We start from the raw sequence: 27,205 nt of genomic DNA, 5'->3' as shown, positions 1-27,205 counted from the left end.
CTGATCGCTCCTGGGCGTGGTGGTGGGGCTTGAACTCCCGGGTCTGTCCTGCCAGGAGGCTACTGATGTTTCCCAGCCTCTGGTTTTTGGACGCAGAGTCTCAAGAGATGAAGATTACAATTCCCTCCCACCCTTGGGGAGTGCATTCAGGCTCCAAGGCCATCTCAGCCACTGCAGAAGTTCAAACACCCCTCTTCACGTTCACCCTGCCATCATTTGCTTTTCTGGAGGGCGTGGGTGGGATGCTACCCAACTCACAACTAGCTTAGCAGAACCAAGGAAAACTTCCTTCTCTTCCCTAAGACTTGCCACAGGAATAACGGCCACACTGGCTCTTCTTAACTGGTCTGAAAATATTGTCACCATCCCAGCATCGTGCCGATGGTGGTCAAGAATTTGGATATGTTTTGCTTAATTTATGTGAAGAAACCTTCGATCATGGACGAAAGGAAGAGAAATAAACCTGTTTTTTGAGGCTCATGTGTCTTTGTCATCAGCTATTTACTTACAAGGTATTTTTTAAAGCATCCTGTCACTTGTCATTCCCTCGGGTCTTTGGGTAATAGCTGTCTGGTTCTTGGATTGAGGCTTGTGACCATAGACCAAGGTAATTTGTTCATCACTGGTCTGCACAGATGGAGGGTCCTGTGTGTCCTCCTAGCTTGTCAGAGGAAGGACTACACTTTTCTGTCCTGCAGGTGTGACAAGGTGTGTTTTTATTAAAACCAGGCAGATTCTCATGAATCCCTCACGTGTCCTGCACCTCTTTTTTTTGAGACTTTTCTACACATCATGGGGCCTGTTGAGTTGTTTTGGGAAAAGTCTCTCCCTCGATGTGGAAGCACATTTTACTCCATTCTCCAAAAAGCCCATCACAGTTTCAAAGGTGTTCCCATGAGAATGGTGACTTCCAGCAGTCTGCCTACCCCATTTCCCATTTTATGGAAGTTCTCCTTGGAATGAAGCTGCCCTATGCCTGTTAAAGGGCTTGATCCCAGCTGGATGAGCAGGATTTATTGCTCATAAGTAAAGGGTTTGTCCAGGTGACAGGTGTTCTAGGTGTCTCTTCCCAGCTGCCTTGGTTTGAGGAGTCCTCATGATGGCTCGGCAGCTGCTGGTGCTACATACAGCCCTTGGGTTGGGTGCCTTCTGTTCCTCAGCTGGGAGCTCTTGCTCCACCCTGGAGACCACTGTGGATTTAGAGTGAACTCCTTCCAATGATGATGTAACTCTCTAGTTAGGAATCCTCAGGTTAGTCTGCCACTTTTATTCTACAAAAGTCCATTGTTTGTTGTGACTTCTGGCCTAACTTACTTTCAGAAGGGAAGTGTGCAAATTCTAAGCATTTGTAGCAGTGTTTTCAATCAACTTTAGAAAATAAAAGATGGTTCTATTACTTATCAAAAACAATTATAGAAAAGTACTTGGAATAGTTTAGTGAGTTTTTAATTTTTCCTTAGCCCTGGAGGGAAATCTTACCTGCAATCAGCAGTGGAGCCTCACTGAGGGGCGAGGGTGCTTACGGGGTTGCTGAAGAGCTTGCCTGGCCCTGGCCTGCTCCTGGCAAGGCCACTTGCAAACCCGCAGATGAGATAATTGCTGGGGCCTCTTGCAGCTGCGGTCAGGAGTGTGTTTCTAAGACATCTCCAACATAGTAAGAAGTAAAGGACTTTCCTAGTCACTGGTGTGGTGTGATTTGTTGGCATGCTGTTTTTGAAGGATAGTAACCACATAGTTCTAAACCATAGATACTTATTTTAACGGAATAAAAATGCTTGTGAATTTTGAATTTTCCCTCATAATGAACTATATCATCATTTTGAACTAAGTATGTGTGTTTTTCATTTTTAAACTTTTTTTTTTATAATTGGGATACATTTCTTTTCAAAGACTGAAGACTTTTTAATTCAGTTCCAGATTACAATAAGAAATGAGAAGTCTATTGAAGCCCCTGAAGATTTCGTTTCTCTATCATTTTGAGTCCCAAGGGCTGGGAACACAGATGAATACATAACACGACTCTTCCTATATTGAGGCTTTCACAGTGTAGAGAGGGAGAGGGGAGATAAATAAATAACTGGGACGATGGTGTACGGTGACGGTGAAAGTGTGCTCTTTACTTGCTGTGACTCCAATATAAACGTCAAAAGAGTGCAGTGTTTGCCTGTACAGGCTGGGATCAGGCCACGGGCGGCCACACGTTCAAATCTCAGCATCTGTCTCACGCAAGCTAACATGATCTTCTGCTTTAGATTACTTGTCTATAAAAAAAGACATTAGGAGGATTATATGTGTTCGTGGTAAACACTTAGAAACGTGCCTGGAATTTAGTGAGCGCACAGTAAGCATGTAATATTTCTTCTAAAATTGGTTCCGTGGATATATTTGATGTTACATTGATGTCGTAATTCATACTCTTTTTACTATCCAGTATAAAGACAAACAAATGTAACTCAAATTTTTATGCTTGTTCTCACCAAACACATTTCAATGACAAAGCAGATACACATCTAATTTCATATTTTTTATTATAAGCCGTTCCAAGTACCCAAGTCAATTTTGGGAAAATGAGAGCGAATTTTTTTCTCTTATTATATGTAGTGTAATGCAGTTTGCATAAAACTAGGCAGAAATATTTATGGTAGGTGGAAACAAATGCTTAGTCCTCAAACAAGGAGAACGCTGGAATGGCCCAGGTGACCTGGGAGAGGACTCCCAATGCCTGTCAGCGCTGGATCCTGGCAGAACTGCTGTTCTTCCCTTTCATTCCTGTGTTTTATTTCCTTCTTTGCCTTTTACATCTCCTTTGGGTTTTCCAGTGCTCACCTTTGGATGTCTGTCCCACCACTTCCCATCCGTGTTTTCTTTCCCCAAAGCTATGGACCCTCCCTGGGGCAGCTGACAGCTAAATGTTTTAATTCTTTAACTTAATCATGCTCAGAGTAAGAAACACTTTTAAGGCTTAATTTCTTCTTAATAAAATTGTTTGTTAATCAAATGAATTTCCAATTGGCTGTTACTGGGAGTAGTTTTAGGGAGAACTTGTTAAGTTACTTTGCTCCCCGTTTGTTCTTGGCAGGCAGGGACCCTGCCTTTTGCCTTAGTTTCTTGTTTTGTCTCAGTTGCTTGCCAATCACAAAGGCTAACAACAACTTTCACAATGTGGCAACGTTTAATATGCACTTGCTAAGTGCCTGGCACAAACAGGGAGTGGTGAAACAATTTGGTCTGCTGCTTTTAAGTTATAGAGCTAGGCCAAAAAGAAAGAGTAGAGAACTGGTCATGTAATAAAGAATGTAAGTTGTGAAGATGATTTCTGAACCAGTCATGTTTTTGAAGTATATCTTGAGAGAGTTCTGTGAAACTGTGTTCCTGTGTTCCCCTTTAGGGACCTGGCCATCGAAAAGAGCACCTGCTTACTGGCCCCTCCCTGATTCTGGGCCCAGACAACCAGCCATCACTGTTCCAAGTGAGGAGGGGCAGCAACTCTACAAGCCCATTAGATGCTCTTCACAGAGTTGGTGGAACCCCAGATTGATGTTTGAAAGGAAGGAAACCCCTGTCTGTAAAGCAATTGCAGATCATTCAACTTTCTGGAGAAAATCACTCAAGAAAAGGAGGTAAGTGATGGGGTATGGATCCTGATGGTTCGTATCTATTTGAATATACAGTGGGTGAGAATTTGAAAAGGGAGGAGGGTTGCCACGCAGAGGGCGGCCTGGGAAGGCCCACGTGTTCCTCTCTCAGTTCTCAGGGATAAGGGTTCGGTGGAGTATCTGAGGAGAGGTGGTCACTCTGAATATTCCATTTTTATGTCCTCATTAAGGAGGAATAGGATTATCAAAACAGTAAAATTAGGGTCAGGTGCAGAACTCACGTATTTAATCCTAGCACTCTGTAAGACCGAGACAGGTGGATTGCCTGAGCTCAGGAGTTTGAGACCTGTCTGAGCAAGTGCAAGGCCTTGTCTCTACTAAAAATAGAAAAAACTAGCTTATCATTGTGGCAGGTGCCTGTAGTCCCAGCAACTTGGGAGGCTGAGGTAGGAGGACGACTTGAGTCCAAGAATTTGAGGTTTGATGTCAGGGCATTCTGTTCAGGGTGACAGAGTGAGACTCTGTCTCAATAACAAAACAAAACAAAGCACTAAAATTGAATTGTATTCTGTCAGATGAATTGCTATGGCTTGAATGTGGTTCGTCATTTTCCAAATTCAGATTGAAACTTATTTGTCATTGTAACAGTATCAAGGTCTTTATGAAGTGATTAGGCCAAGCAGACTCTGGCCTCATGAATGGGTCAAGGCCCTAATGGTGGGAGTGGGTTTCTTATAAAAGCAGCTCAGCCAGCTCAGCCCTGTCTTGCTCTGTCTGGGCCTTCTGCCATGGGATGACCCTGGCCCTCGGCAGATGCTGGCCCCTCCATCTTGGGTTTTGTAGCCTCACTAGCAGTAAGAAATACATCCCTATCCTTTATAAATTATCCAGTCTCTGGTGTTCTGCAATAGCACAAAATAGACTAAGCCATATATCTTTTAAAATTCACACGATTTAGAGGATTAAAAAGATGGAATTTAACATTTAGCTCATTAGCCAGGGCAAGGCAGTTATCTGCACAGTTCAGGCAAAAGTACTATAAGGTTTTAGGCAAATGGAGAGCTTTTCTGGCTTTAATTTAGAAACAACTTCCCCGTCAGAGCCCAAAAGGTCACAAAAATTAGAATAACTTGACTAGAAGATATCTTAATCGCATCCCCCAAGTTGAAGAATATTATGACATATTTGTCCAATGCGCAGTTTCTTTTAGACTCAGATGTTGAACAAAAATAATAGCAAACTCTCAAAAAACATAACTCACTCAATCCCCGAGTACTAAAGCAAATCTAGTTTTACTAGGCTGCCTTCAAATTGAGGTTAAGGGAAGTTGGAAATGGATAAGAATACCACGGCATTCTTTCCAGGGTGATGCTGTTGAACTTTTATCACACTGTTTCAGTTTTCCATAATGTGTATTTTAACAGTTAAAGTACTCCAACTCCAGGGAAATACTAGTCACGCTTTAATTCAATCATTTTATTTTTAGAACATTTAAAAAGCGTTTTTCAAATCCACAATAGGAAATAATTTAATAAATAGTATAACATAAATAAATATAAGTTAGTTCACATTGTTTCATGACTATAAAATTACATAAATAAATATTTTAAAATAAATTATCCTTGCATATTTGTTTCTACAAACACTTTGGTACAGAAATAGCTTATAAATTCTTGCTCTTCTCATAAAGGGAAAGAAAAACCTATTCAGAGAGGATATTTTCCCCCCTCAGAAATTTGTTCCTAAAAACTTAAAGACTTATCCATAGTAAATATCAAAGACACCTGATCAAAGGGATGATACAGATGGACTAGTTCCATTCTTCAAGTTTTGGGTACATAACTAATATAAACAAAGCATGAGGACCAGGTCAAGCCTCCCCTTCCCCAGTTCTTAACTTACATTCTATTAGAATTTCTACATTTCAAATGTTTATCAAACTGGCTTTAAGATTGAGAGGAACCTCAGCCTTTTAGGAAGAATTCAGATAGCTCATCACTCTATCAATAGTCACTGCACGAATTCTGAAAGCGTGAAGAAGTACAAAGAGCTTGACTTTGGTTTTGTAAAAATCTGATTCTTCATGGGCAGATGTGTACATGACAGTCTCACTGGTGGAATTCAGGTCCTAGGATAGTGAATAGGGAGCATGTCATAAACGGCACTCCAAAATGAAAACATTCATCTGTAAAGATGGATGAAACCATAGATGTCTGAAAGCCTGCAACTCAGTCCCTCGTTATACTCTTAAATTCAATCTAAACACCGTCATGGCCAGATGGCCGGGAGAGCCTGCGAGGAGCAATCCTCATTATCCAAACATACGCTTTTTCAAGGAACTCTGAAAAGTTAAAGAGCTTTAAAGTTCTTAAAGCTATTCAGAACATCATTGGGAATTGTTTTAGAAAGATACAGTTCCTTTAAGATGACATTTGCTGCGATATCCAATTAATTTTTATATATGTTACATTACAAAGCCAAGTTCTATTTAGAACAGGGATGTGACAGGTTGCCATGCTTTAGAACTCCGTCAGTCACAGGCCTGTTTACTAAAGACAGGCCGTAGGTGTCAGCTCAGTCCCACCTGGTGATGGATTTCCCAAGTTTAGCCCATTGATTTGATAACTCAGTACAAGTGTTTATAGTTGCACAATAATCAATAAACTTCTACATGTTCCTCACAAAAAGCCTAAAATAAAAGTAGGGAAGGTACAGACATCTCATTTTACAGAGGAGGAAACTGAGGTACAGAGGGATTAGGTGACCTGGGCGTCATCGGTTACTGGTAGAATTGATGGCAGCCCTCATGTCAGGCACCTGAAAGTGGACTAGCCACTACAGTTCTCTGATGGGAACATTCTTTGATATTTTCCTGAAGTTCACTGCCTTTCAAACAAGTAATTTGAGGTGTACACGTGCACACACTCTCCCACAAGAAAAAAAAATAAAATAAAAGCAATTCAATTGCTTTCCAGGAAATGATCCCTGTTAGCACATTTTCACCCCATCCCCTAGTCACCTTCTCTTTTGTAAATATTTCTCTGTTCTGTATTAGCAATGTGTGCTCTGCTGATTCAGAACATTACAAAGCAAGTTCCTCCCTAGGAATAACACTGTGGGTGTCCCCAGAGAATAAGCGCTTCTCCTATTTGGTTCACATTTCCATTCACAGTGGCTCACCTAACCTGCTTGTTTTCTCTAAACGTATCTATGGAAATGCATGCTGGCCCCTCTCACACACGTCTGGGAGCCTGTAGAGATTAGAACTCTCCAGGGGAACTCTCTTGAAGGGAGTTGAAATCCCAAGGCTGCCTTTTCTAAGAGGTGTGACCTCAGACAAGTGGTTTAATTCTCTTAAGGCTAGGTTTCCTTCTTTGAACAGACCCACATGGTCGTTGTGGGGACTGTACAAGAAGACGCATGAAAACACCTGTATGTACAGAGCCGAGAGCGCACCACAGGGGCAAAAACCAGGAGGCTGCCCTCCCAGGTGGGACCTCTTTTCAAGGCTTCTCCCGATCCAGGAAGGGTTGGTTCTCTACTCCTTCATCTAGATAGCCTGCCTGGATATCTCCAGCATGGAAAAGATGCTCTCTCACTCCCAGGAAGGGCCTTACCTGCATCAGCTTCTCCATAACAGTCAGCAAGTTTTGATCTAGAATGGCCTGGTTGATAGGATACATGGAAAGCATTTCACTCATGGCTTTGAACTCCACTTGGTACATCTTCAAGTCCTCATAGATACTACTGAGGCACAGAGTCTGGGCAACAGGAGACAGCAGGAATGGAACCGTTGAGATGGGCTAAAACTGATCCCCACCCCAATTGCATTTAAGAATTGTGTTTCTGTTTCCTCCTGGTTAATACAAAAGATGTTAAATCGAAGCACATTCTTCTTAGTAAAGTGTCACAAGAATGGAAAAGCAAGTATCCAATGTACTCAATACCAATATGAAGCCAGTAGGTGATCTAATACCCACATAAGAGAAAAACTCAATTCAATTCAAGATGGGGGGAGGGGGAATGAGGGAGGAGAAGGGGGGAGGGGGTTGGTGTGCTCCCACTTAATGGGCACGATGTAAGGATACATAGCACACCTCTAGGGTGTGGGACAACTACAAGAGGGACTCTACTTGACAAATGCAAATATTGTAACCTAGTTGTTTGTACCCTCACATTAACTTGAAATAAAAAAAAGAACTGGGTTTCTGGTGGGGCACAGTGGCTCTCCCCTGTAATCCTAGCACTGGGGGAGGCTAAGGTGGAGGATTACTCAAGCTCGGGAGTTTGAGACCAGCCTGAACCAAAGCAAGACCCCATCGCTATTAAATATAGATAAAATTAGTAGGGCCTTGTGGTGGGCGCCTAAAGTCCCAGCTACCCGGGAGGCTGAGACAGGAAGATAGCTTGATCCCAGGAGTTTGAGGTTGCTGAGAGCAAGGCTGGTGCCTTGGCTCTCTAGCCTGGGGCAACAGAGTGAGACTGTCTCAAACGAAAAAAAAAATTGTGCTTCTTACCATCATAGAAGAGGTCTTCCTAGAGGTCAGACATTTCCCATTCTAGAAGAAAAAATAATCACATATGAATGAGATGAATTCATCATATGGGCTGAAAGCTTTCATTTTTCTCACTTACAAGCATGAAAGAGGTCTCTCTGGAAGCCAGGCAACTCTCATTCTAGAGGGAAAAAATTGCACATCAAAGATTAAATTTAATATAAATCTTTCTGACTTTCCATCTCAGATTTTATTATTATGCTAAAAACATATAACATACAATTTACCACCTTAATTTATTTTTTTTTTGAGACAGAGTCTCAAGCTGTCACCCTGTGTAGAGTGCCATGGCATCATAGCTCTCAGCAACCTCCAACTCTCGGGCTCAAGTGATAGTCTGGCCTCGGTTTTTCTATTTTAGTAGAGATGGGGTCTCGCTTTTGCTCAGATTGGTTTCAAACTTGTGAGCTCAAGCAATCCACCTCTCTCAGCCTCCCAAAGTACTGGGATTATAGGTGTGAGCCACCACACCTGGCCCCATCTTAATTATTTTTAAGTATAGTTCAGGAGTGTTAACACATTGTTGTGAGAAAAAATATCTGTCTTAGTAAGTTTTCCCCCAAATCTAATTTCCAAAGAAGGACTTGTTAAAGTCCCATAATCACGGACACCTGAAATATGCAAATTTCTAGAAGCAGTTGAGGTTTGATGTAGCTGAGTTCTTAATTGTATTATATGCCTTGTGGGGAAAATTCTCTATACCTTGGTTAATTCTAGCGGTATACAGGCCTCCACTGTACTGGTTTTATCTTTTGTGATGTCTTCATGATCAATCTCTTCAGTAGTGTGGGTGGAAGAATTTAGGGTTTCTCTGGCCTGTAAAAAAGAGGAGAAACCTCTTTATAACATGAATAATGCAGTTGGCTTCCTATGAGGCGGGACCAGGGTGTCACCATGACCTCAACTGGGTGACCTATGGGAAATTCTGGTTCTTCCTAGGATAAAAGGAAACAGGTCGTTTACATTCTTTCCCCCTTCTCCTCCTTCCTCCCTCCTCTCCCTTTGCTTAGGACATGTTTTTCTGGATGACATCTTTTTCTATTATGTAAACACAATAAATCATTGCAAAAGGCTGTGATAATAAGTCTCTGTCACCCACCACACTTGCTTCTGGTGAAAACAATTTCTTCTTTCGCCAAAGTGCCTATGGTTTATGAATACCAGTTTCAAGTATAATTTCTACAGGGGGGACTGTTAAGGGCACTGTTTGATGGATATAACAAACGTGCTGACCCTAAAGACAAGTTGAGTTCTAATTTGCCACACACACACACACCCAGCACACAGATGTCATCCTACCAGTGTGTTGGAAAGCACTGCTGGAGAACATTCTGACATGTATCTTAAGAAGTCAAGGACTTCTCATGGACTATTTCCATTGAACAGCCTGATGTATGCTGGGCACTCCCATAGGGACTGAGGAACTTGACCAAAGAGAGGACTGTGTGATCCCTCGTGGGGTCCAAGTTCAGCTGCCAACCCAGGCAAAGGCCCAGATGACTAGGGGATGACTATGTAAGTAAGAAGTGCTGAGAAGGGTTTGGGGGCTCTGAGGAGGGGCAGGAAGGGAGGCAAAACTTTCCTGGGAGATTGGACATCTCCAGAATGTTGAGGGATAGTGAAGGAACTTCAGGCAGGAGTAACTGCATAAGTCATGAATTAAGGCCTGACAATGCTGAGCACATTGGGGCATAAGCAGTAAAATCCTTATCCGCGGTGGGTAGACTACTGCCCTGGTGCCAAAGATATTCCCCTCTCAATATCTGGAAGCTGGTTATGTGGCATTTGACATAGCCAAGAGGAATTAAGAGGCAGGTGACATTCAGCTTGATGAGGAAATGCCTTAAAGTAGACAGATGATCCTGGATTATCTGGGTGGGCTCAATACAATCACAGAGTCCTCATAAGCAGAAGAGGGAGGCAGAAGAGTTGAGGGGCTACGAGCCAAGGAACATGGACAGCTTCAACCTTGAAAAGACAAGGCAACAGCTTCTCCCAAGAACCTCCAGAAGGGGATACAGCTCTGCAGACACATCGATTTCAGCCCACTTTGAACTTCTATGGCCAGAGTTGTAACATGTTAAATTTGTGGTTCTGAAACTCACTGAATTTGTGCTAATTTGTGATGGCACCCATAGGAAATTAATATGCTGTTCTGGGCGGTGCTGAGGCAGACCAGGGCCACTATCTGAACAGCTTTAAAGAGTTAGATTTGGAGGTCTAGGCCGAGTAGGGAGTTCTTCAGATCTTTTCGAGAGAAGCTGGAAATTTAGAACCTTAAATGAAAAGCCCAATTTTTCAATGGTGTCACACTCAAAACAAAAATAAAAATATGGGCTGAACTCCACCAGTCTGCAAAGTTGGCCTGAATCACCTGCATTTGTCACCTCTTTGTTCTTCAGTAGCCTATAGGCTTACTCTGCAAATCTAACCAAGGAATGATGTAAAAAATACCAAATTGTACTTTGTAATCTTTTGGCCTTAAGACTGCATCTGGGAATAGAAGAGTCAGTTTTTTTTTTCCACACAAATGATTTATGCAAATTGGAGCTCCTACTTTTATCCACATAGAACTTTTCTTCAGGAAATGAAACCCTTACTGTGCAGTTTTCACTTGGTGAGGCTCCTGTCTAATTAAGATCCAGTGAATGCGAGGAGTAATTGACAGCACATTATGAAAGGCAACAAAGTAAAAAGAATTCTTTAGGTAGGGCTTGCCACTGAGCTTATTTTAAGATATTCATAATGCAACAACCAAGAAAACACTCAAGTAAGATTTCCTAGAGAGCGTGGGGGCATCAGTCTGAAGTCTTTGCAGCCATAACTATTGCAGAAGGTTTTAAAAGGCAAGACACACACACATATATATTTACACACTCACACATATATGCATTAAAGTGTGAAACCTACTAATACAAATGAAGCTGTAAACAATAATAGATACCTCTTCCCTAGACAATGAAGGCTGGACGGGCACTGTCAAATCCTCCCTGAGATGTGTGTCTGGGACTGGAAGCTGGCGAGCAGACGCAGGGACACGTCTACCTCACCTTTGCAGTCCCAGCACCGAGTGTGTCCCTGGTACCTGCTTCCTGGATTCATAAGTGGTGTCAGAGGGACAGTGTGGACCTGACACCATCCCCTCTCTGTCGGCAGTCCTCAGGACACTGTAAATGCCCACCGTACTCCACATACACACAGCCAAACAAACGCTCTTGTGATTTATCACCAGTCCTGCATTCCCTGGAGACACAATTTCACTGGGACTCTTCAGCTAATAGCTGGGCCATTTGCAAAGTTCCCTCTCCCACTCCTGACAGCTATGATGAAATTCCACAATTTCCCTGCAGTCCCCTCAGGCGGCAGAGGATGGGTTCAGGGGCCCCTTCTGCAGGGAGACCAGCAGAGGGAGGAGGAAGTGAGAAGCTCACCTTCTGAAGGGTGGTGCTGATGGCCTCCAGCAGCTCTTGGGAATGCTGATGGCACGTTCCTGGGTCTGGTGTGGGCCCGGGGAGGTTCCTGGCCACGCTGAGGCTGTCCAAGAGGAGTAGGATGGCCACCAGGAGCAGGCCTGGAGGGAGGCGTGGGCAGGCTGAGCTGTGGCCTGGCTTGGCTGCCTGTGCCCTCCATCCCTCTGGCCATCTTCGCCAGCCTCCACCCAGTTCCCACAGGACCTGCTTAAGCACCTGACAGCTGAGTCACAATGGGACAGGGCTCCACTCCAGGGCTGGTGGCCCCCTGCTGTGGGCACCTGTGTGAGCTTGGACAGGATGCTGCCCTCAGCACCCACCCTGAGGAAGCCACAGGCTTGTCCAACAGGGGAACTGTGACCATGTGATGAAGGGACTGGCCCAGCCTCAGGACCTGGTGTTTTGGAACAGGTGAGGTGACAAAGCCTGACTTATGGCTGTCTGGGATCTCTCTTCTTATCCGCACAGCTGTTGCTGAGGGACCCTAGGCAGGCAGGGCCCCAGTTTGTCCTGGGGAGGTGGGCATGAAGACAGTTCACCAGGTTGTTTCAAGGGGAAAAGAGTCCCTTTTGTAGTGCGCCGTAGGCCCCCAGTCCCCAGTCCCCATTCCCCTCCCATCCCCTTTGCAGGAGGGAGCTGGCTGTCCCCAGTTCCCAAGTTGCTGGCCCTGGCCCCGCAGCCGTCCTCCCCTCCGCAGCCGCCGTGTACTCACTGTGCTGGGGACTCATGCTGAGGTGGCTCTGTGCTGGAGGGGGGCGAGCAGCTGCTGCGGACCGCTGACCACAGCAGGTGATGGCGGTGGATGGGAGACCGGCTCTCCGAGCCACATTTTTATAATTGCCCAAGGCGCGGCAGGACTTTCCCAGGACTCTGGTCTCTGCTTTCTCTCTCTCTCGGTGTCTCTCTCTACATCAGCTTCTCGGTGACACATGGAGCGCGGCAGGCCCGTGGGACTTGTGACACTTTCGGATGGCTGCCGGGGTGCCCGGCCGCAGTCGCTCCGGGACGGCCCCACCGCCTCCAGCTGGGCCCAAAGTGAAAGCGAAATTCTCGCAGAGTTGCAGTGTGGGGTCTTAAGGCAGAGTCGACCCCCGCCCACCACCGTCAGCCCCAGGTCTCCTCCGGGCACCCCCAGTCCCAACCCCCGCCGCGGTGCTGCGCCGCCTACCGGCAGATTGCAGGAGTGCTGTCCCTTATTTCCTGTATCTGGAATGTGCCTTGAACTTGACCTCTATTTCTAGACCGGCATGGGCGATTTATTCATCATTCATTCCTTCAGATGGGTCCCTGTGTGCCAGGCAGACGTTGCACCATGTGCAGGACACCCCGGGAACAAGGGCCTTTTGGGGCACCCCACCCCAAATCTGACTCCCTGTGTTTTGTTGGCGTGTCTTGTCTGAAACGCGAAGGATGGAAGCTGCCTGGCCACGTCGTTCTTACTCTCTTAGAGAACCCAGTTCCTGGCTGCCTCCGGGACAGCAGTAGGCTGGGAGACAGAGTCTGGGAGGAAAGGCCAGGGGAACAGCACGTGCTCGTTGGGAACCCTGGGACCCAGGAGGCAGCAAAGGCTCCCAGGGGCAGGAGGCCCCCAGCCAAGAGTGTTCAAGGACAAGCCAGCTGTGGACGCTCAGTGGGATGGCATGTAGGGTCCTGCCAGGGGAGCCAGGGGAGGGACACAGTCAGAGAGGCCGGAGGGGACCGGGCAGGTGTGGTGGGAGAGCTGGGTGGGCCGGGTCAGGAGGAGAGAGTAAGGGTGTCTGAGAGCGGGGGCGTCTTCTAGGGACTCAGGCAGTGAGGTCCAGTAGGGTTTCCATGATGGGCAGATCCCCTCAGCGGGTGTGGAGGATGAACTGCAGGGTTGGGGCGGAGCAGAGGGGGCAGTGGGCAGGGCGTGGCCAAGTCTCTACTCAGGGAGAGTGGAGGGTGGCACCAGGGATTCTCAGGGGCGATGGGCCATGGCTGGTAAGACCTCAGGTGGGAGGGCAGAATGGAGATTGCTCCACTTCCCGCAGCAGGGTCACAGCAAGAGGCTGTGGGTGTGAGAGGATGGTGAGCAGTCCCATGTGGGGTTTGAGGTTCTTGTGGGACCTCTCAGTTAACTCCCACAGGCCTTACCCTGGGGTGTGTGGGGTGTGACTGTACCCAGGCCCCAGGCCCTAACAGCAGGAGCTGCCAGGGCTCATCTGGCGCAGATGCACCGTCTCGGAGGGGAGAAGCCTCTGGGACCCCAGAGAGAGGAGCGAGGCTTCCTCCTGCTGTCCTCCGGGACTCAGGAAGTCAGAGAGATAGCTCTGTAGCCTCGGGTGGTACCATGAGCGCCCAGCAGGGCTGACTCCTGCTGAAGATGGGGACCAGGCCAGTGAGGAGAAGCTGCTCTAACTCAGGCCCTCCCTGGCCAGACAGGTGCTGGGAAGTGGTGAGGTGCAACCACAGGGAATTTTAGGGGTGTGTGGACTGAGAGAGGTGGCTGATTTCCAAGTCCTGTCCTGTGCTGGTGTCTGTGAATTCCCCCACGGGGGAAACGGAGAAGCCCATTGTCAGAAACAATCAAGTTTGTGTGACACAAATGACAGGTGCAGAGCTATATTATGGCGATAGAGTTTTTGTTTTTTTTTTTATTGAGACAGAGTCTCACTTTGTCGCCCTGGGTAGAGTGCCACAGCATCACAGCTCACAGTAACCTCACACGCTTGGGCTTAAGTGATTCTCTTGCCTCAGCCTCCCAAGTAGCTGGGACTACAGGTGCCCACCACAACGCTTGGCTATTTTTTAGAGATGAGGTCTCGCTCTGGCTCAGGCTGGTCTTGAACTCGTGAGCTCAGGCAATCCACCTGCCTCAGCCTCCCAGAGTGCTAGGATTATAGGCATGAGCCACTGCTCCTGGCCTTGACCATAGGGATTTAGGAAGGAGTTAAATGTACTTGAAGTCAGAATGAAATCAAATTCATCACAATGGAGCTATTTCTCCCTTGGAAGGGACCTCCCTGATGGAAAAGTAGCTTCTGCTACTTAGATGAACACAGCACCTTATTTAGAGTAGATTCTTGGCCACCAGACACAGTAAAATTTAGTGCTGTGGAACTGTTTCCTGATGGGGGGTCAAGATGAAATAAAAATCTTCTTTTAGAATAACATTATTTTTTTTCAAGAGACATTTTTTGTCCATAGCCACTACTACATAATGTATAACTTTGTACTAGAGTCTCCGTCAATGATGCAAAGAAAGAAAAAGAAATGAGATATTTACACATTGGAAAGCAAAAGGTAAAACTCTCATTATTTAAGGTTAGTATACAAAAAAACCCACAGAAAGAATAGCCCATTAGACGAAAGAGAATTCTGCAACTTCATTATATATACCCATCAGCTTTAAAGAGCCAACCAAATTTCTCTATACCTGAAACAGCCTATCAGAAAACATAATAAAAAAGAAGACCATTCACAGAAGCAGTCAAACTAATTTCCCTGCCTATAGCGTGAAAGGCAGTATGGTGGTTAAGAGAATGGATATAAACTATTTGAATCTACCTTTTGCTATTTACTTGCCATTTGTTCTTGGGCAAGTTATTTCTCTGAGCTCAGTTTCCTCATTTGGAAACTAATGATAATAAAAATTGCCTAAGATATAAGGCTGTCATCATTATCACATAATTTAGGGCAACTATAGGATAGACTTCAGAGAAAAAGTAAAAGTCTGATCACAGACCTAGGGTGATTTAATTAACAATTCTATACCTGTAGGGAGAAGATTTCAATCTATAAAAAGCTTAAGTCTCTTCTAATTCATTAACATATTCCATTCAATTCCAGTAGAAACTATGAATACATTTCCCGATAAACTTAATAACAAACCTACTATAAAATACATCTGTAGGAATAAAAGTCCATGAATATCTAAGTTAAGCTGTTCAATGAATAATGCGGAGGGGAACGAGCCCTACCACATATGTATAGTCATAGCTCCAAAAGACATACTTCAGGGCGGCACCTGTGGCTCAAGGAGTAGGTGCCGGCCCCATATACGGGAGGTGGTGGGTTCAAACCTGGCCCCGGCCAAAAAACTGCAAAAAAAAAAAAAAGAAAAAGAAAAAAGAAAAACAAAAGACATACTTCAAAGCAATAAAAAAAGTAGTGGTAAAAGAATAGACATATAGATCATTGAAACAAAATAGAGAAATAGACACAGACTCATATATTTGAGTATTTAGTATAAAATACAGATGACACCTAGAATAATTAGGAAAGCATGGAATGTTTAATAGAAAATGCTCATTGTAACATGAAAAATGAAACTGGACTTCCACCTAAAACAACATATATAAATGAATCCATTTGGAAGTAGATTAAATATTAAATGTTTAAAATAAAACTGTTACAGGCAGTGTCCGTAGCTCGGTGGGTAGGGAGCTGGCCATATACACTGAGGGTGGTGGGTTCAAACTGGCCCGGGCCTGCTAAAACGACAATTACAACTGCAACAAAAAAATAGTTGGGCATTGTGATGGGCACCTGTTGTCCCAGCTTCTTGGGGGGCTGAGGCAAGAGAATTGCTGAAGCCCAAGAGTTTGAGGTTGCTGTGAGCTGTGACAGCACAGCACTCTACCCAGGGCAACAGCTTGAGACTCTTGTCTCAAAAAAAAACAACAAAAAACTATTACAGTAGAAGAAAATATAGAGGACTGCCTTTGTCACTCAGAAGTAAAATACTGATGAATTAGATGACATAAAAATTAAGAATTTCTGTACAAGTTTCTGTTATTCATGGACCAAGTTAACACCCGACAGCTGGCAGATTGGTGGAAGCTATTTTTCAGTCTCAAAACCCAATAAAGGAATATTCAAGAGCCTCCTACAAATTAGCAAGAAAAATACAGAAATCCTAATGAAGATGGGCAAAGTTCATAAACAGGCAATTTACAAAGAGGAAACCCCAAAGATTAATGAGCACACTGAGATAATTAGATATATTGGAAAATGCACACAAAAACAAGAATGAGATAAGACTTTATACTTATTAGATTGGCAGAATTTGAACATTGGGTAATGGGAAATGTGGGATTCCAAGGCCTATCAAACAGTGGAAGGGGACAGAAGTAGCTATTTTGGAGGGCATTCTTGTATTACTTGGTCTGATTAAATATACTCACACCCAAGGCCCAGCCATTCTACTACATACCTTGGATTTATACGCCAAGAAGGTTGTCAGACAAGTCCACAAAAGAGCATGTCTTAGGATGTTCGTTAAGTCATCGTTTGCAGGGATGGGAAGCTGGAAGCAGCCTGGTCTCCCCCCACTGGGGGAGTGAGTAGGCGAATTGTGAAGGATCCACTTCATGGTGGATTCTGCAGCAGTTAGAAGTAACGGACTAGGTGTACGTAGAGTAACATGGATATGTCATAAAAATGTCACACTCAGATAAAACTCAAAAGTAAAAACAGAAACCAATTAGGTCGGATTTGCGTTGCAATTAAAAAAATTTGAAGTTTAGAAAGGAAATGTGGCTCAGTGAGTAGGGCGCCGGCCCCATATGCCGAGGGTGGTGGGTTCAAACCCAGCCCCGGCCAAACTGCAACCAAAAAATAGCCGGGCGTTGTGGCGGGCGCCTGTAGTCCCAGCTGCTCGGGAGGCTGAGGCAAGAGAATCACGTAAGCCCAAGAGTTGGAGGTTGCTGTGAGCCGTGTGACGCCACGGCACTCTACCCGAGGGCGGTACAGTGAGACTCTGTCTCTACAAAAAAAAAAAAAAAAAGAAAGGAAAGAGTCCGTATCTCATGATCAAACACAATACTTCTTCAGCAAATTGTAGGTATAATGACATCAAGTGATAAACGATGACAAATAACCTCATATTGCTCCAGTCAGATATTGCTGCTAAGTGAGTTTGAGAAAAAAAAAAATTTCGCTATCCAGAGCTGTGTCAGTTTAAGAGTTGTAGATGAATGATTAGGGGACTCTATTTACTTAAATGAGAAGAATATATTCAAAATAGTACATATTATAGAGTCTAGGATAGAGTCTACTGGGGAATGAGGAGCGTGAGGATGACGAGTCAGGAAAAATGTATGTATGTAATATATATATAAAACATATATATAAATACTTTATAGACATATGTAAGAGAAAGGGCTAATGATGTCATGGGTTGAAGGATACGATTAACTCAACCTCTTCATCTGAAGTCTTTCGTCTTCCCCACAGATAGATAATCAGACCCCCTTGCTAAGCTGTCCTAGCTTTGTCATGCAGACTGGATTATGTAATAACTAGGAAGAATTTTATAATGGTGGTAGAATGTCCTCATTATGAGACATAGTGAGTGGTAGTGAGGTCCAGTTATTATTTTTGGATAAAGGCACACACACGTTCTTGTTTCTTGCACAACTGCCTCTTTGGATTCTTTGAAACGTTAAGTGGCCACTTCCTAGGAGGGATGGAGGGCAGTTCTAAGTATTTACAAAACAGTTTTTATAGGCAACATCCATATTGTCTTTTATTTATTTATTTTAAAAATCATATTTTTGTTTGTTTTTTGAGATGGGGTCTCGCTCTTGCTCAGGGTGGTCTCAAACTCTTGAGCTCAAGCCATCCACCCACCTCAGCCTCTCAGGACCATGCTGTCTTGGAGACATGCAGTTTTTATAGGCAACATCCATATTGTCTTTTACTTATTTATTTTAAAAATCATATCTTTGTTTGTTTTTTGAGATGGGGTCTCGCTCTTGCTCAGGGTAGTCTCAAACTCCTGAGCTCAAGCAATCTACCCACCTCCGCCTCTCAGGAGTGCATACTGTCTTGGAGAACTTCGTTTCTTAGTGCACTCAGGTAGTTTCTCTGTGGGGTATTCCTTTCCCATTGAGTTTGAGCAAGGGGCCAATCAGGGATCTGGCATCACTGCAAGTCAAGAGGTTTTTTCAAGAGTTTGGCAGAAAACATTACGGGTCTGTTATCACTCATTCTTAGCTGAAGATGACCTTGCTCCCCAGGAGAGCTATGTAGGAAGACAATTTTGGTTGTCATCACTAGAGAAAGAGGGTTGCTACTGACATCTAGTAGGTAGAAGAATGCTGCTAAATATTCTAGGGTCACAGGATTCTCCCTTTTACCCACAATAAAGAATGATCTGATCCAAAATACCAATGTGCTGGAAGAGAATCAGTGACTGACTTGTGTAGATGGCTCACTATACCTGCTTTCATCATTATTCTTTTGGATAAGTAGATAAGTTCATAGTTATAGGTCCTGAACAAGAGATCTTGGACTATATTTTTTTGTGCCAAAATTTAGGGTAGCAGCTCATCTTTGGACAGAGTGATCTCAAAGAGGCTTGTGATCAGATGAGACTGTAAATAATCTGAAACCAATGCTTGTTGGTCCCAGCTTGTCATGCAGATTAGATTGTGTAATAAATAGGTAAGAATTTTATAACATGGAAGAGTATCATCACTATGAGATATCATTCTACTCTGAGTGAGAGCAAGGAATAGTTGTTATTTTTTGGATTAAGGTACACATGCCACACAACTTCTCTGCATTCTTTAAATGTTAACTGGCCAATTCCCAATAGGGATATTGGGAGTTGTACATATTTTCCACACAGTTTTTATAGGCTACTTCCATGTTGTCTTGAAGAACTTTAAAAATAGTAACAATGGGCTTCAAATAAAAAGTCCAGGAAAGGTATCATTTATTGCTTCTTGGTGCTCCAGAATAAAGATCTTATGAGTATTTTTGCAAACTTTTCTGCATCTTGAGACAGTTTAACAAATTCTTTGAACATGACGTGGCTTCTAGACATTGTAGTCTCATGAATGATTAAGATTATCTGATGCTCACATATTCTAAACAACGGATAAATTTGGCTATATAAAAATCAAATATTTCTGCTAGGAAAAAATATCATAGACATTATTTAAAGGCAAATGATAACCTAGAAAAAAACATTCACAACAACATATGACAGACCAAGGGCTAATGTCCTTAGTGTATAAGTACAAATGTCAATAAGAAAGGCCAATAATTTCCTGCAAAAATGGGCAAAGTACACGGACTGATAGTTCAAAGAAAGAGAAATACAAACTACTTATAAATACATGAAACATACTTGGCTATAAAATCCTCATAATTAAGAGGATTTCAATAAAAATTGTATTAATAGATACAATTCTTAACCTAAAATCTGCAAAACTATAAAGTTTGGTGGTTTATAGAATGTGTGAGGACATGTGTGAACAGGAGGCCACATTCTGTTGGAAGGAGTGTAATCTACTGTGATCTGCAAGAGGTTTAGCTGTCAATCGCTATCAAAATAAAAATGCACATACACTTTTGCTCAGGAATTCCACTTCTAGGAATTTACCCTATAAAACTATTTACACATATGAAGAAAGACTGATTTCCATGAAAATTATCATTTTAGTATCAAGAGATTTGAAACACTTTAACTGTTCGTTAGTAGGGACCTGTTTACATAAAACATGACTCGTCTTTTCAAGGGAGTACTATGCAGCTAGGAAAAAGATTGAGTTATATTCATATGTGTGATAGGAAAAAAATCTTCATTGTGTGAAAAATTATGTGAGAAATCAAGGGTTCAGACCAATGTACATTATACTTTCACTTCTGCAGGGAAAATATACAAGTGGTTTAAATTGCACACAAACTTTGTGGACACCTTATATGTACATAAATACACATATATGTACACACACAAGTGCAGATGTAGTAACGTAGTATAGATACAGATCTATGCTTTTGGTAGCACAGAAAATCTGTGAAAATTGCCTCTAAAAAAGGAGATTGGATGTTTGAAGTAGGAGGGAACCCTGCCTTTTATTGAACACACTCTGTACTATTGGAATTATTTAACATGCAAATATATCACAGCTTCTTTTATCTTTATTTTGCTGTGTTTTTATTTGCATTTAAAAGATCACCAAGCTGGGCTGGGTGGCACATGTCTGTAGTCTCAGTTATTTGGGAGGCAGAGGCAGGAGGATAGGGCTTAGGCAGGTGCACTGCTGGAGCCCAGGAGTTCATTCACTGGGATGACGTAGAGAGGACTTGTCTCTTAAAAAAAAAAAAAATCAGAAAAACACGAAACATTACAAAAAGAGAGAGAGAGATCACTTAATGGCAGGTGATATGAACTGTGAACTGCTAAGACAGTGGCTGGGACCATTCTGACAGCTTTTGAACAGAGAATTTCCTATAGCTTGCCACATTCTTGCCAGATTTAACCACATAAACTTTAGATCTGTAAGTGGATTCATCTTCTACCCCCAGGTCAGTGGCTTTTGTGTCTGAATAAATCTATCCATCCATCCATCTTCACACTCTGTTTTGTAAATATTCTGCATGTGTGCTATCCACACTTAAACTTGGGTATACTGTCTTAACTCTGTTAAATGTATTTACATAATTTCACTGGCTAGAACTTTGCTGGCCTGTGGCATTGTAGAGTGGAAAGACTATGGGCTTTGCAGTTGTGGGTTAAAATTCAACACCCATCACTTTCTAACTATGTTATCTTGGGCATTTATTTAACCTTTCTGAATTTCTCTAAAATTGGGAGAAATTTACCTACCTGTCGGGGCTGTTGGAGGAGTTACTGGAATATTACATACACCACGAGAGGCAGGGTAGAGCCCTGTAGCAGAAGCATCATTGCCTTTAGCAGGCATCTGGTTTCCTTTGTTAGCATTGATTTTCCAAGCAGTGACTGATGGGGCTCTAAATGAATGAATGTGTGGAGCCCCTCAAGAGCCTCTCACATCTCCTATTCAGTATTAGTAAACTACAATGCTTCTTGGGCTCCTAATGCAGAAGGAAAGAGAATATTCCTAGTTAATGTCATCTTTTTTCTTTTCCTTTTAAAAATTGAAAATTTCTCAACATGAGACTTGAAAGGCAGGCTGCTGGCATTAGCTATTTTTTTTTTTAAAGCTTTTATTGATTTCACACTATTTTAAACGGCACATGAACTTTATGCCCAGCCTGTATAATAATTTACTGATAATATCATAAAATCTACCCACTGTTAAATTCAATAGTTTTGTTTTGGATTGGTTTCTTTCTTTTCCTTTAAAAAATTATTGTATTAGTTTTAGGGAGTACAAGTTAAATTCTTTTTTTTTTTTCTTGCAGTTTTTGCCCAGGGCTGGGTTTGAACCCACCATCTCCAGTATATGGGGCCGGTGCCCAACTCCTTTGAGCCACAGGTGCCACCCAAGTTAAATTCTTTTACATGTACATATTATAGAGTGGTGGAGTCCAGCCTTTTGGTCCACCCAAGTGTCCATTGTACCCCACAGGTAAATTTTCATTCCTCACTCCCTCCAGCTGTCCCTCTTTTGAATCTCTGCTATCCATTATACCCCTCTGCATGCCTTTGTGTAGCCATCACTTAACTCTCACTCTTAAGTGAGAACATTTCGCAGGTATTTTTCCTACCTTGGCTGCCTCACTGAGAATAATGGCCTCCAGTTCCATTCAAATTGCTGCAAGAGACATTATTTCATTCTTTCTTATTACTAAGTAGTGGGGTGTGCGTGTGTGTGTGTATTTTCTTAATCCACTCAGCAGTTCATGGGATCTTAGGGTGATTCTATATCTTTGTGACTGTGAATTGTGCTGCAATAAACATATGACTTCAAGAGTCTTTTTGATGATTTCTCTTTCTCTGGTAGATACTCAGTAATGGGATTGAAGAATTGAATGGTAGATATATTATACTTCTAGTTTTTTGAGAAATCTCCATGATGATCTCTCTAGAAATTGTACTAATTTTATTCCCACCAACAGTGTGTAAATATTCACTTTTTACCGCACCTGTGCCAACATTTTTTTTTTGACTTTTTAAAAATTTTTATTAAATCATAGCTGTATACATTAATGTGATCATGGGGCACCATACCCTGGTTTCATAGACTGTTTGACACATTTTCATCACACTTTAACATGGCCTTCCTGGCATTTTCTTAGTTATTGTGCTAAGACATTTACATTCCACATTTACCAAGTTTCACATATACCCTTATAAGATGCACCTTTTTTGACTTTTTAATAAGTGGCATTGTAAGTGGAGTGATAGTGGTTTTAATTTGCATTTCCCTGATGATTAGTGATGTTGAGAATTTTTCATGTTTCTTGGCCATTTGTATATCTTTGTTTGAAAAATGCCTGTTCATCTCATTTGCCCATTTTTTAAGGGGGTTGCTTGTTTTTTTCTTGCTGAGTTGTTTGAGTTCCTCGAAGATTCTAGATGTTAGTCCTTTGTTGGAAAATGTAATTTGTGAATATATTCTCTTATTCTGTAGGTTGTTTATTTACTCTTTTGATTATTTCTTTTGCTATGAAGAAGATTTTTCAGTTTAACATAATAGTTTGTACCCTCATATTAATGTGAAATAATAAAATATGTAAATATCTTAGTTAGAAATACTTTATTCCCAAAGTGTTGATGCAGAGACATGACCTGAGCATGTGCTATGGGAAAAATGGCACCCATAGACTTAGGTGACATAGGGTTGCCCACATCTTCAATTTATATTAAAAAAAGAGTATCTGCAAGGTGCAATAAAAAGAAAAGAAAAGTTTTTCAGTTAAGTAAGCCCCATTTGTCTATTTTTGTTTTTATTGCATTTGCTTTTAGGGCCTTAGTCATACATTCTTTACCTAGCAGTTCTCAACCTGTGGGTCATGACCCCTTTGTAACAATGAAAATACATCATGGCATTAGGAAGGTTGAGAAGCGCTGACCTAGACTAATGTTCAGAAGAGTTTTTCCTAGGGTTTCTTCCAGGATTTTTACTGTTTTGGGTATTATATTTATATTTAAGTCTTTAATCCATCTTGAGTTAATTTTTGTTTATGGTGAGAGACAGGAATACAGTTTTATTCTTCTGTACGTGGCTAACTCAATTTTCCTGGCACCATTTCCTGAAAGAGATGTCCTTTCTCTATTGTATGTTATTGTTGACTTTGTAAAAACTCAGTTGGCTGCAAGTATGTGGCTTTATTTTTGGGTTCTCTCTTCTGTTTCATTGATCTATGTGTCTATATTTATACCAGTATCATGGTACTATAGCCTTATAATCAGGCAGTATGATGCCTGCAGATATGTTCTTCTTTTTTGCTTAAGGTTACTTTGACGTTTTGGGTTTGTTTCTTTCCTTTTTTATTCCATCTTAATTTTAGAATTATTTTCCTAAATCTATGAAAAATGGTATCTTGATAGGAACTGCATTGAATTTGTAGATTTCTTTGGTCAACATTGATTCTTCTGATCCATGAACATGGGATACAGAACTCCCTGCAGTCTCTTGCCCATGCCACTTGCCTGAATGGGGCCCTGTCCTCTTTGATTGCAGGCCCACACCTGGTACTATATTGAGAGTTTAACAGTGGGCTGTGCCTCACACTTGGGCTGAGTTCCAGGCGACATGACTGCAGCCACCACCTGGCTGGTAAGAGACAGGGGAAGCTAATCTCTCCTAAGAACACTTAGGACAATACCTACCAGCTGTTACAGGCAGCTGTGGGGCCAAGAACTGGCCTGCCCAATCCATTGCAGCTACTAATAAGACCAACACAGACCTAGCACTTGGGTCCTGGTGGATGATGCCACCACTGCTACTGCCACCTCCCACATCACGCTAGCTGCTTGAAAACTGAAAACTTGTCCCCACACTTGGTTCTCTTCTCAACCAGCTTCTGAGCAAGCCCACCTGAGCCCAAGAATTGTCCCCTATGGACATACTAACAATGCCATCAGCATAAGCTGCTCTGGTCTTTGCATCATGCACATTCAGTCCACTGCTGCCACCACTGGGGCCCAAAGACTGGTGTGGCTGCTGTTCAAAACCCCAGCATAACTTCACTACATCTTCAATTAATACCTGCTCACTCAACCACCAGGAAATCACAGATACCTCTGATTCTGTGTAGTACCTAAGAAATTAGAGAAAGATTGCACTGCTCCAGGCACCTAAAATCAAAGCCAAAGTATTCTACTTCACCAAAAATATATACTCCTTCAGGAAAAAGCTCTCCCCTTTGAAAGCAAGTTCAAAAAAATTGAAACAAGTGACTGCTACATCAGATGCATAGGTATCAATGGAAGGACATAGGAAACATGAAAAAACAAGAAACCATGACACCAGAAAAGGATGATAACAATTGTCCAGCAACAGATCTCAATCAAAAAGAATTTCTTATAGAGCCAGAGAGAGAATTCCAAATATGGATTTTAAAGAAGCTCAGTGAGATGGAAGAGAAATTTGAAAACTAGAACAAAGAAATCAAAAAATCACTTTGGCTTGTGGATGAAGAATTACTAAGCTCTAGCTTTTTAACATGCTCAGACAGGTCTTTTTATTGTTTAATACAGTCATTATTAACATTTAATTTCTGTGTTTTTCATTTATTCCACATTTATATGCTCTTCCATGAGGGATAATGTTCCTTCTGTCTGAAGAATAAGCACCTTTTTAGACTTTTTAATTAAAGCACAGGTCTGCTGGCAATAAATTCCCTTACCTTTTGTTTGTCTGAAACTATTTTATCTTTAGTCTTAACTTTACTTACTTTTTAATATTTTATAACATCAGCTTTAAGGTTTGATATTTTTCTTTTTGTTTATTTTTTCAATATGTACAAAATATTACAACATATTTTTTGCCTTAACTGCTGAAATATATTTATGCTTGGCAGTTGTTTTGTTGTACCCCTTTGAAGATGTCGTTACCATGTCTTCTGGCTTCTACTGTTTTTAATGAGATGAGCTTTCCGTCTTACTGCTTCTTTAAAGGTTTATACGTTTATTTTGAAGGATCATCTGATTGCTTTTAGAATTTTTTTTCCATCTATTTATCTCCTAGTAATTTAGTTATTACACTTCTAGGTGTATTTTTCCTTGTATTTGTCCTGCTTGAGGTTCATAGCATTTCTTGAATATATATCTTGGTACTTTTCAACCAGCTTTGGAAAATTCTCAGTGATTACCTCTTCAAATATTGCAACTATTACTCACAGCTCAATTTCATTCTTTTCTCCTTCCAGAGTTCTAATTACATACATTAAATTTCTTCAAACTGTTCTATGTGCTTCTTTTGGGTATTTTTATATTCTTCTTCTTCTCTTTTTTTCTGGTGTAGGTGCTTCCATCTAGTTTTTGTTTATTTGTTTATGAAGCTCATCGAGGCTTGAATTTGCTGCCTCTGGTGTGCAGGGCCAATGTGCTCATCACTGGGCCATGGCAGCCAGCTGGATGCTTCCATCTGGATGTTTTCTACCAACCCATCTTCTAATACTTTCTTCCCCTGTGACTAGGTTAATGTCAAATTCATTTATTGAATTTTTAATTTCAATTATTGAAATAATTTCAGTTATTGTATTTTATAATTTTAGTATTTTCTCTTGGCTTTCTTTTCAATACATAGATTTTACTTCTTTGGTTAAATTCTTCATCTTATTATCTATTATCTTCATCATCTTAATCATGTTATTTTCTGTTTATATTGTATATTTTTTCTTTTGTTTCTGTCTCTTTATGCCTGGTAATTTTTGACCAAACGTCTGACATTTCCACATGAAAAGTTCTGTAGAGGCTCTCTATGTTAGCACTCAGTTAATAAAAGTGGCATGAGTACCTTAAAGTGATCAGGGAATAAGCTGACTTGAGACTGAATTTCAATACTTACAAAGACTGTTATATCATATCTGTTTAGTTTTATTTGTAGGGGGAGCTCTATGAGCTCCTACGAAGCAGGAGGTGCTTACCGAGTCGGTAGGCTCTGAATTTCCATGTTTATTTACCCGGCGCTGTGGGTCTGCCCTAGCACTGTTTAATTTCTCGTTTAGCAGCCACCTTTTGCTTTGCCTCTCTAACTTTTGGCCTGTTCTGCTTATCAATTAGCAAATATTTCGAGGCAAAAAGCAGCTCATTCTATTTGAATCACTTCTCTTTACGTTCTTTCCCCAAGATTTTGGCATTTGAAGTTCTGATCGCCTTAGAGGCTCTGAACGCTAATTTTTTTCTCTCCAGTGAGTCTCTCAAAACCTCTGTTTACCGTCTCTGCTTCTTAGCAGCCACGTTCTGCTCAGCTTCTCAGCCCTTCCACCTACATCTGTTCTGCTTTGGGAGTCAGCAGGCGATCGACACCGAGTGCGGCATGTCAGGCTCGCACCAGCGACCTTTCCTTCCCCTGTGGATTCTGACCCTTCAGGCTGCCTTGATAGACCCTCATTGCCTTCAGAATTAAGAACAATTGGAAACAATTGTTTTAATTTAAAAAAGGGTCATCTTCTAGTTGGGTTCATAGGAGAATTTTCCTGCTACAAGCTAGCCTCTCGTGGCTAGAAATAGAAATTAAACAGCCATTTTAAACACATAATTCCAAAGTTAAGGCTTTAACTTCAGAGTTATTATGACAACAGATGGTGTCCTTTTTTCTATAATAAGACACTGTCCTTGGCACTAGGACAGTGATGGACATAAAGTGAGAACAGTAACCTATGGGGTAGGCACTGCTAATCCCCATTTTTACAGATGACGAAACTATAAACACGGAGTCTAAGTCAGTCA

The 27,205-nt window shown here is 42.1% G+C and overlaps 2 protein-coding genes across 9 annotated transcripts in view; one reads left to right on the top strand and one right to left on the bottom strand.

The window, feature by feature from the left end:
* Window positions 1-3,223: 3,223 nt before the first annotated feature.
* LOC128591761 (uncharacterized) overlaps window positions 3,224-27,205 on the top strand; it is a 126,195-nt gene continuing 102,213 nt past the window's right edge. For 7 of the 8 annotated variants that reach the window (XM_053599505.1, XM_053599506.1, XM_053599502.1 and 4 more), the window contains exon 1: window positions 3,264-3,620. In XM_053599505.1, the coding sequence (XP_053455480.1) occupies window positions 3,310-3,620 (311 nt within the window). In that variant the 5' untranslated portion in view covers window positions 3,264-3,309. Of the gene's footprint in view, window positions 3,621-27,205 lie in introns of all 8 variants that reach the window. The other variant, XM_053599508.1, reaches the window with a different exon arrangement.
* Window positions 5,192-13,910, bottom strand: IL12A (interleukin 12A). The gene is made up of 7 exons (XM_053599509.1): window positions 12,335-13,910; window positions 11,584-11,723; window positions 8,855-8,968; window positions 8,232-8,273; window positions 8,114-8,155; window positions 7,214-7,357; window positions 5,192-5,724 (listed from the first exon to the last, which is right to left on the bottom strand). Exons 1-7 carry the CDS (start codon window positions 12,348-12,350, stop codon window positions 5,569-5,571), a joined length of 654 nt encoding a protein of 217 aa, XP_053455484.1. The 5' UTR covers window positions 12,351-13,910; the 3' UTR covers window positions 5,192-5,568.

The sequence above is a fragment of the Nycticebus coucang genome, chromosome 8 (assembly GCF_027406575.1).
Source record: "Nycticebus coucang isolate mNycCou1 chromosome 8, mNycCou1.pri, whole genome shotgun sequence".
NCBI classification, from domain to species: domain Eukaryota; kingdom Metazoa; phylum Chordata; class Mammalia; order Primates; family Lorisidae; genus Nycticebus; species Nycticebus coucang.
The sequence above is the reverse complement of the archived record's forward strand: the minus strand, read 5'-3'. Positions and strand labels throughout refer to the sequence as shown.

Excerpts from the sequence above, each read along its gene's own strand:
- IL12A (XM_053599509.1), bottom strand. Across the intron at positions 8,969-11,583 it reads TCAGCACCACCCTTCAGAAG|GCCAGAGAAACCCTAAATTC; the intron begins GTGAGCTTCTCA and ends TCTTTTTTACAG. Across the intron at positions 8,274-8,854 it reads TACCGCTAGAATTAACCAAG|AATGAGAGTTGCCTGGCTTC; the intron begins GTATAGAGAATT and ends TTTTCCCTCTAG.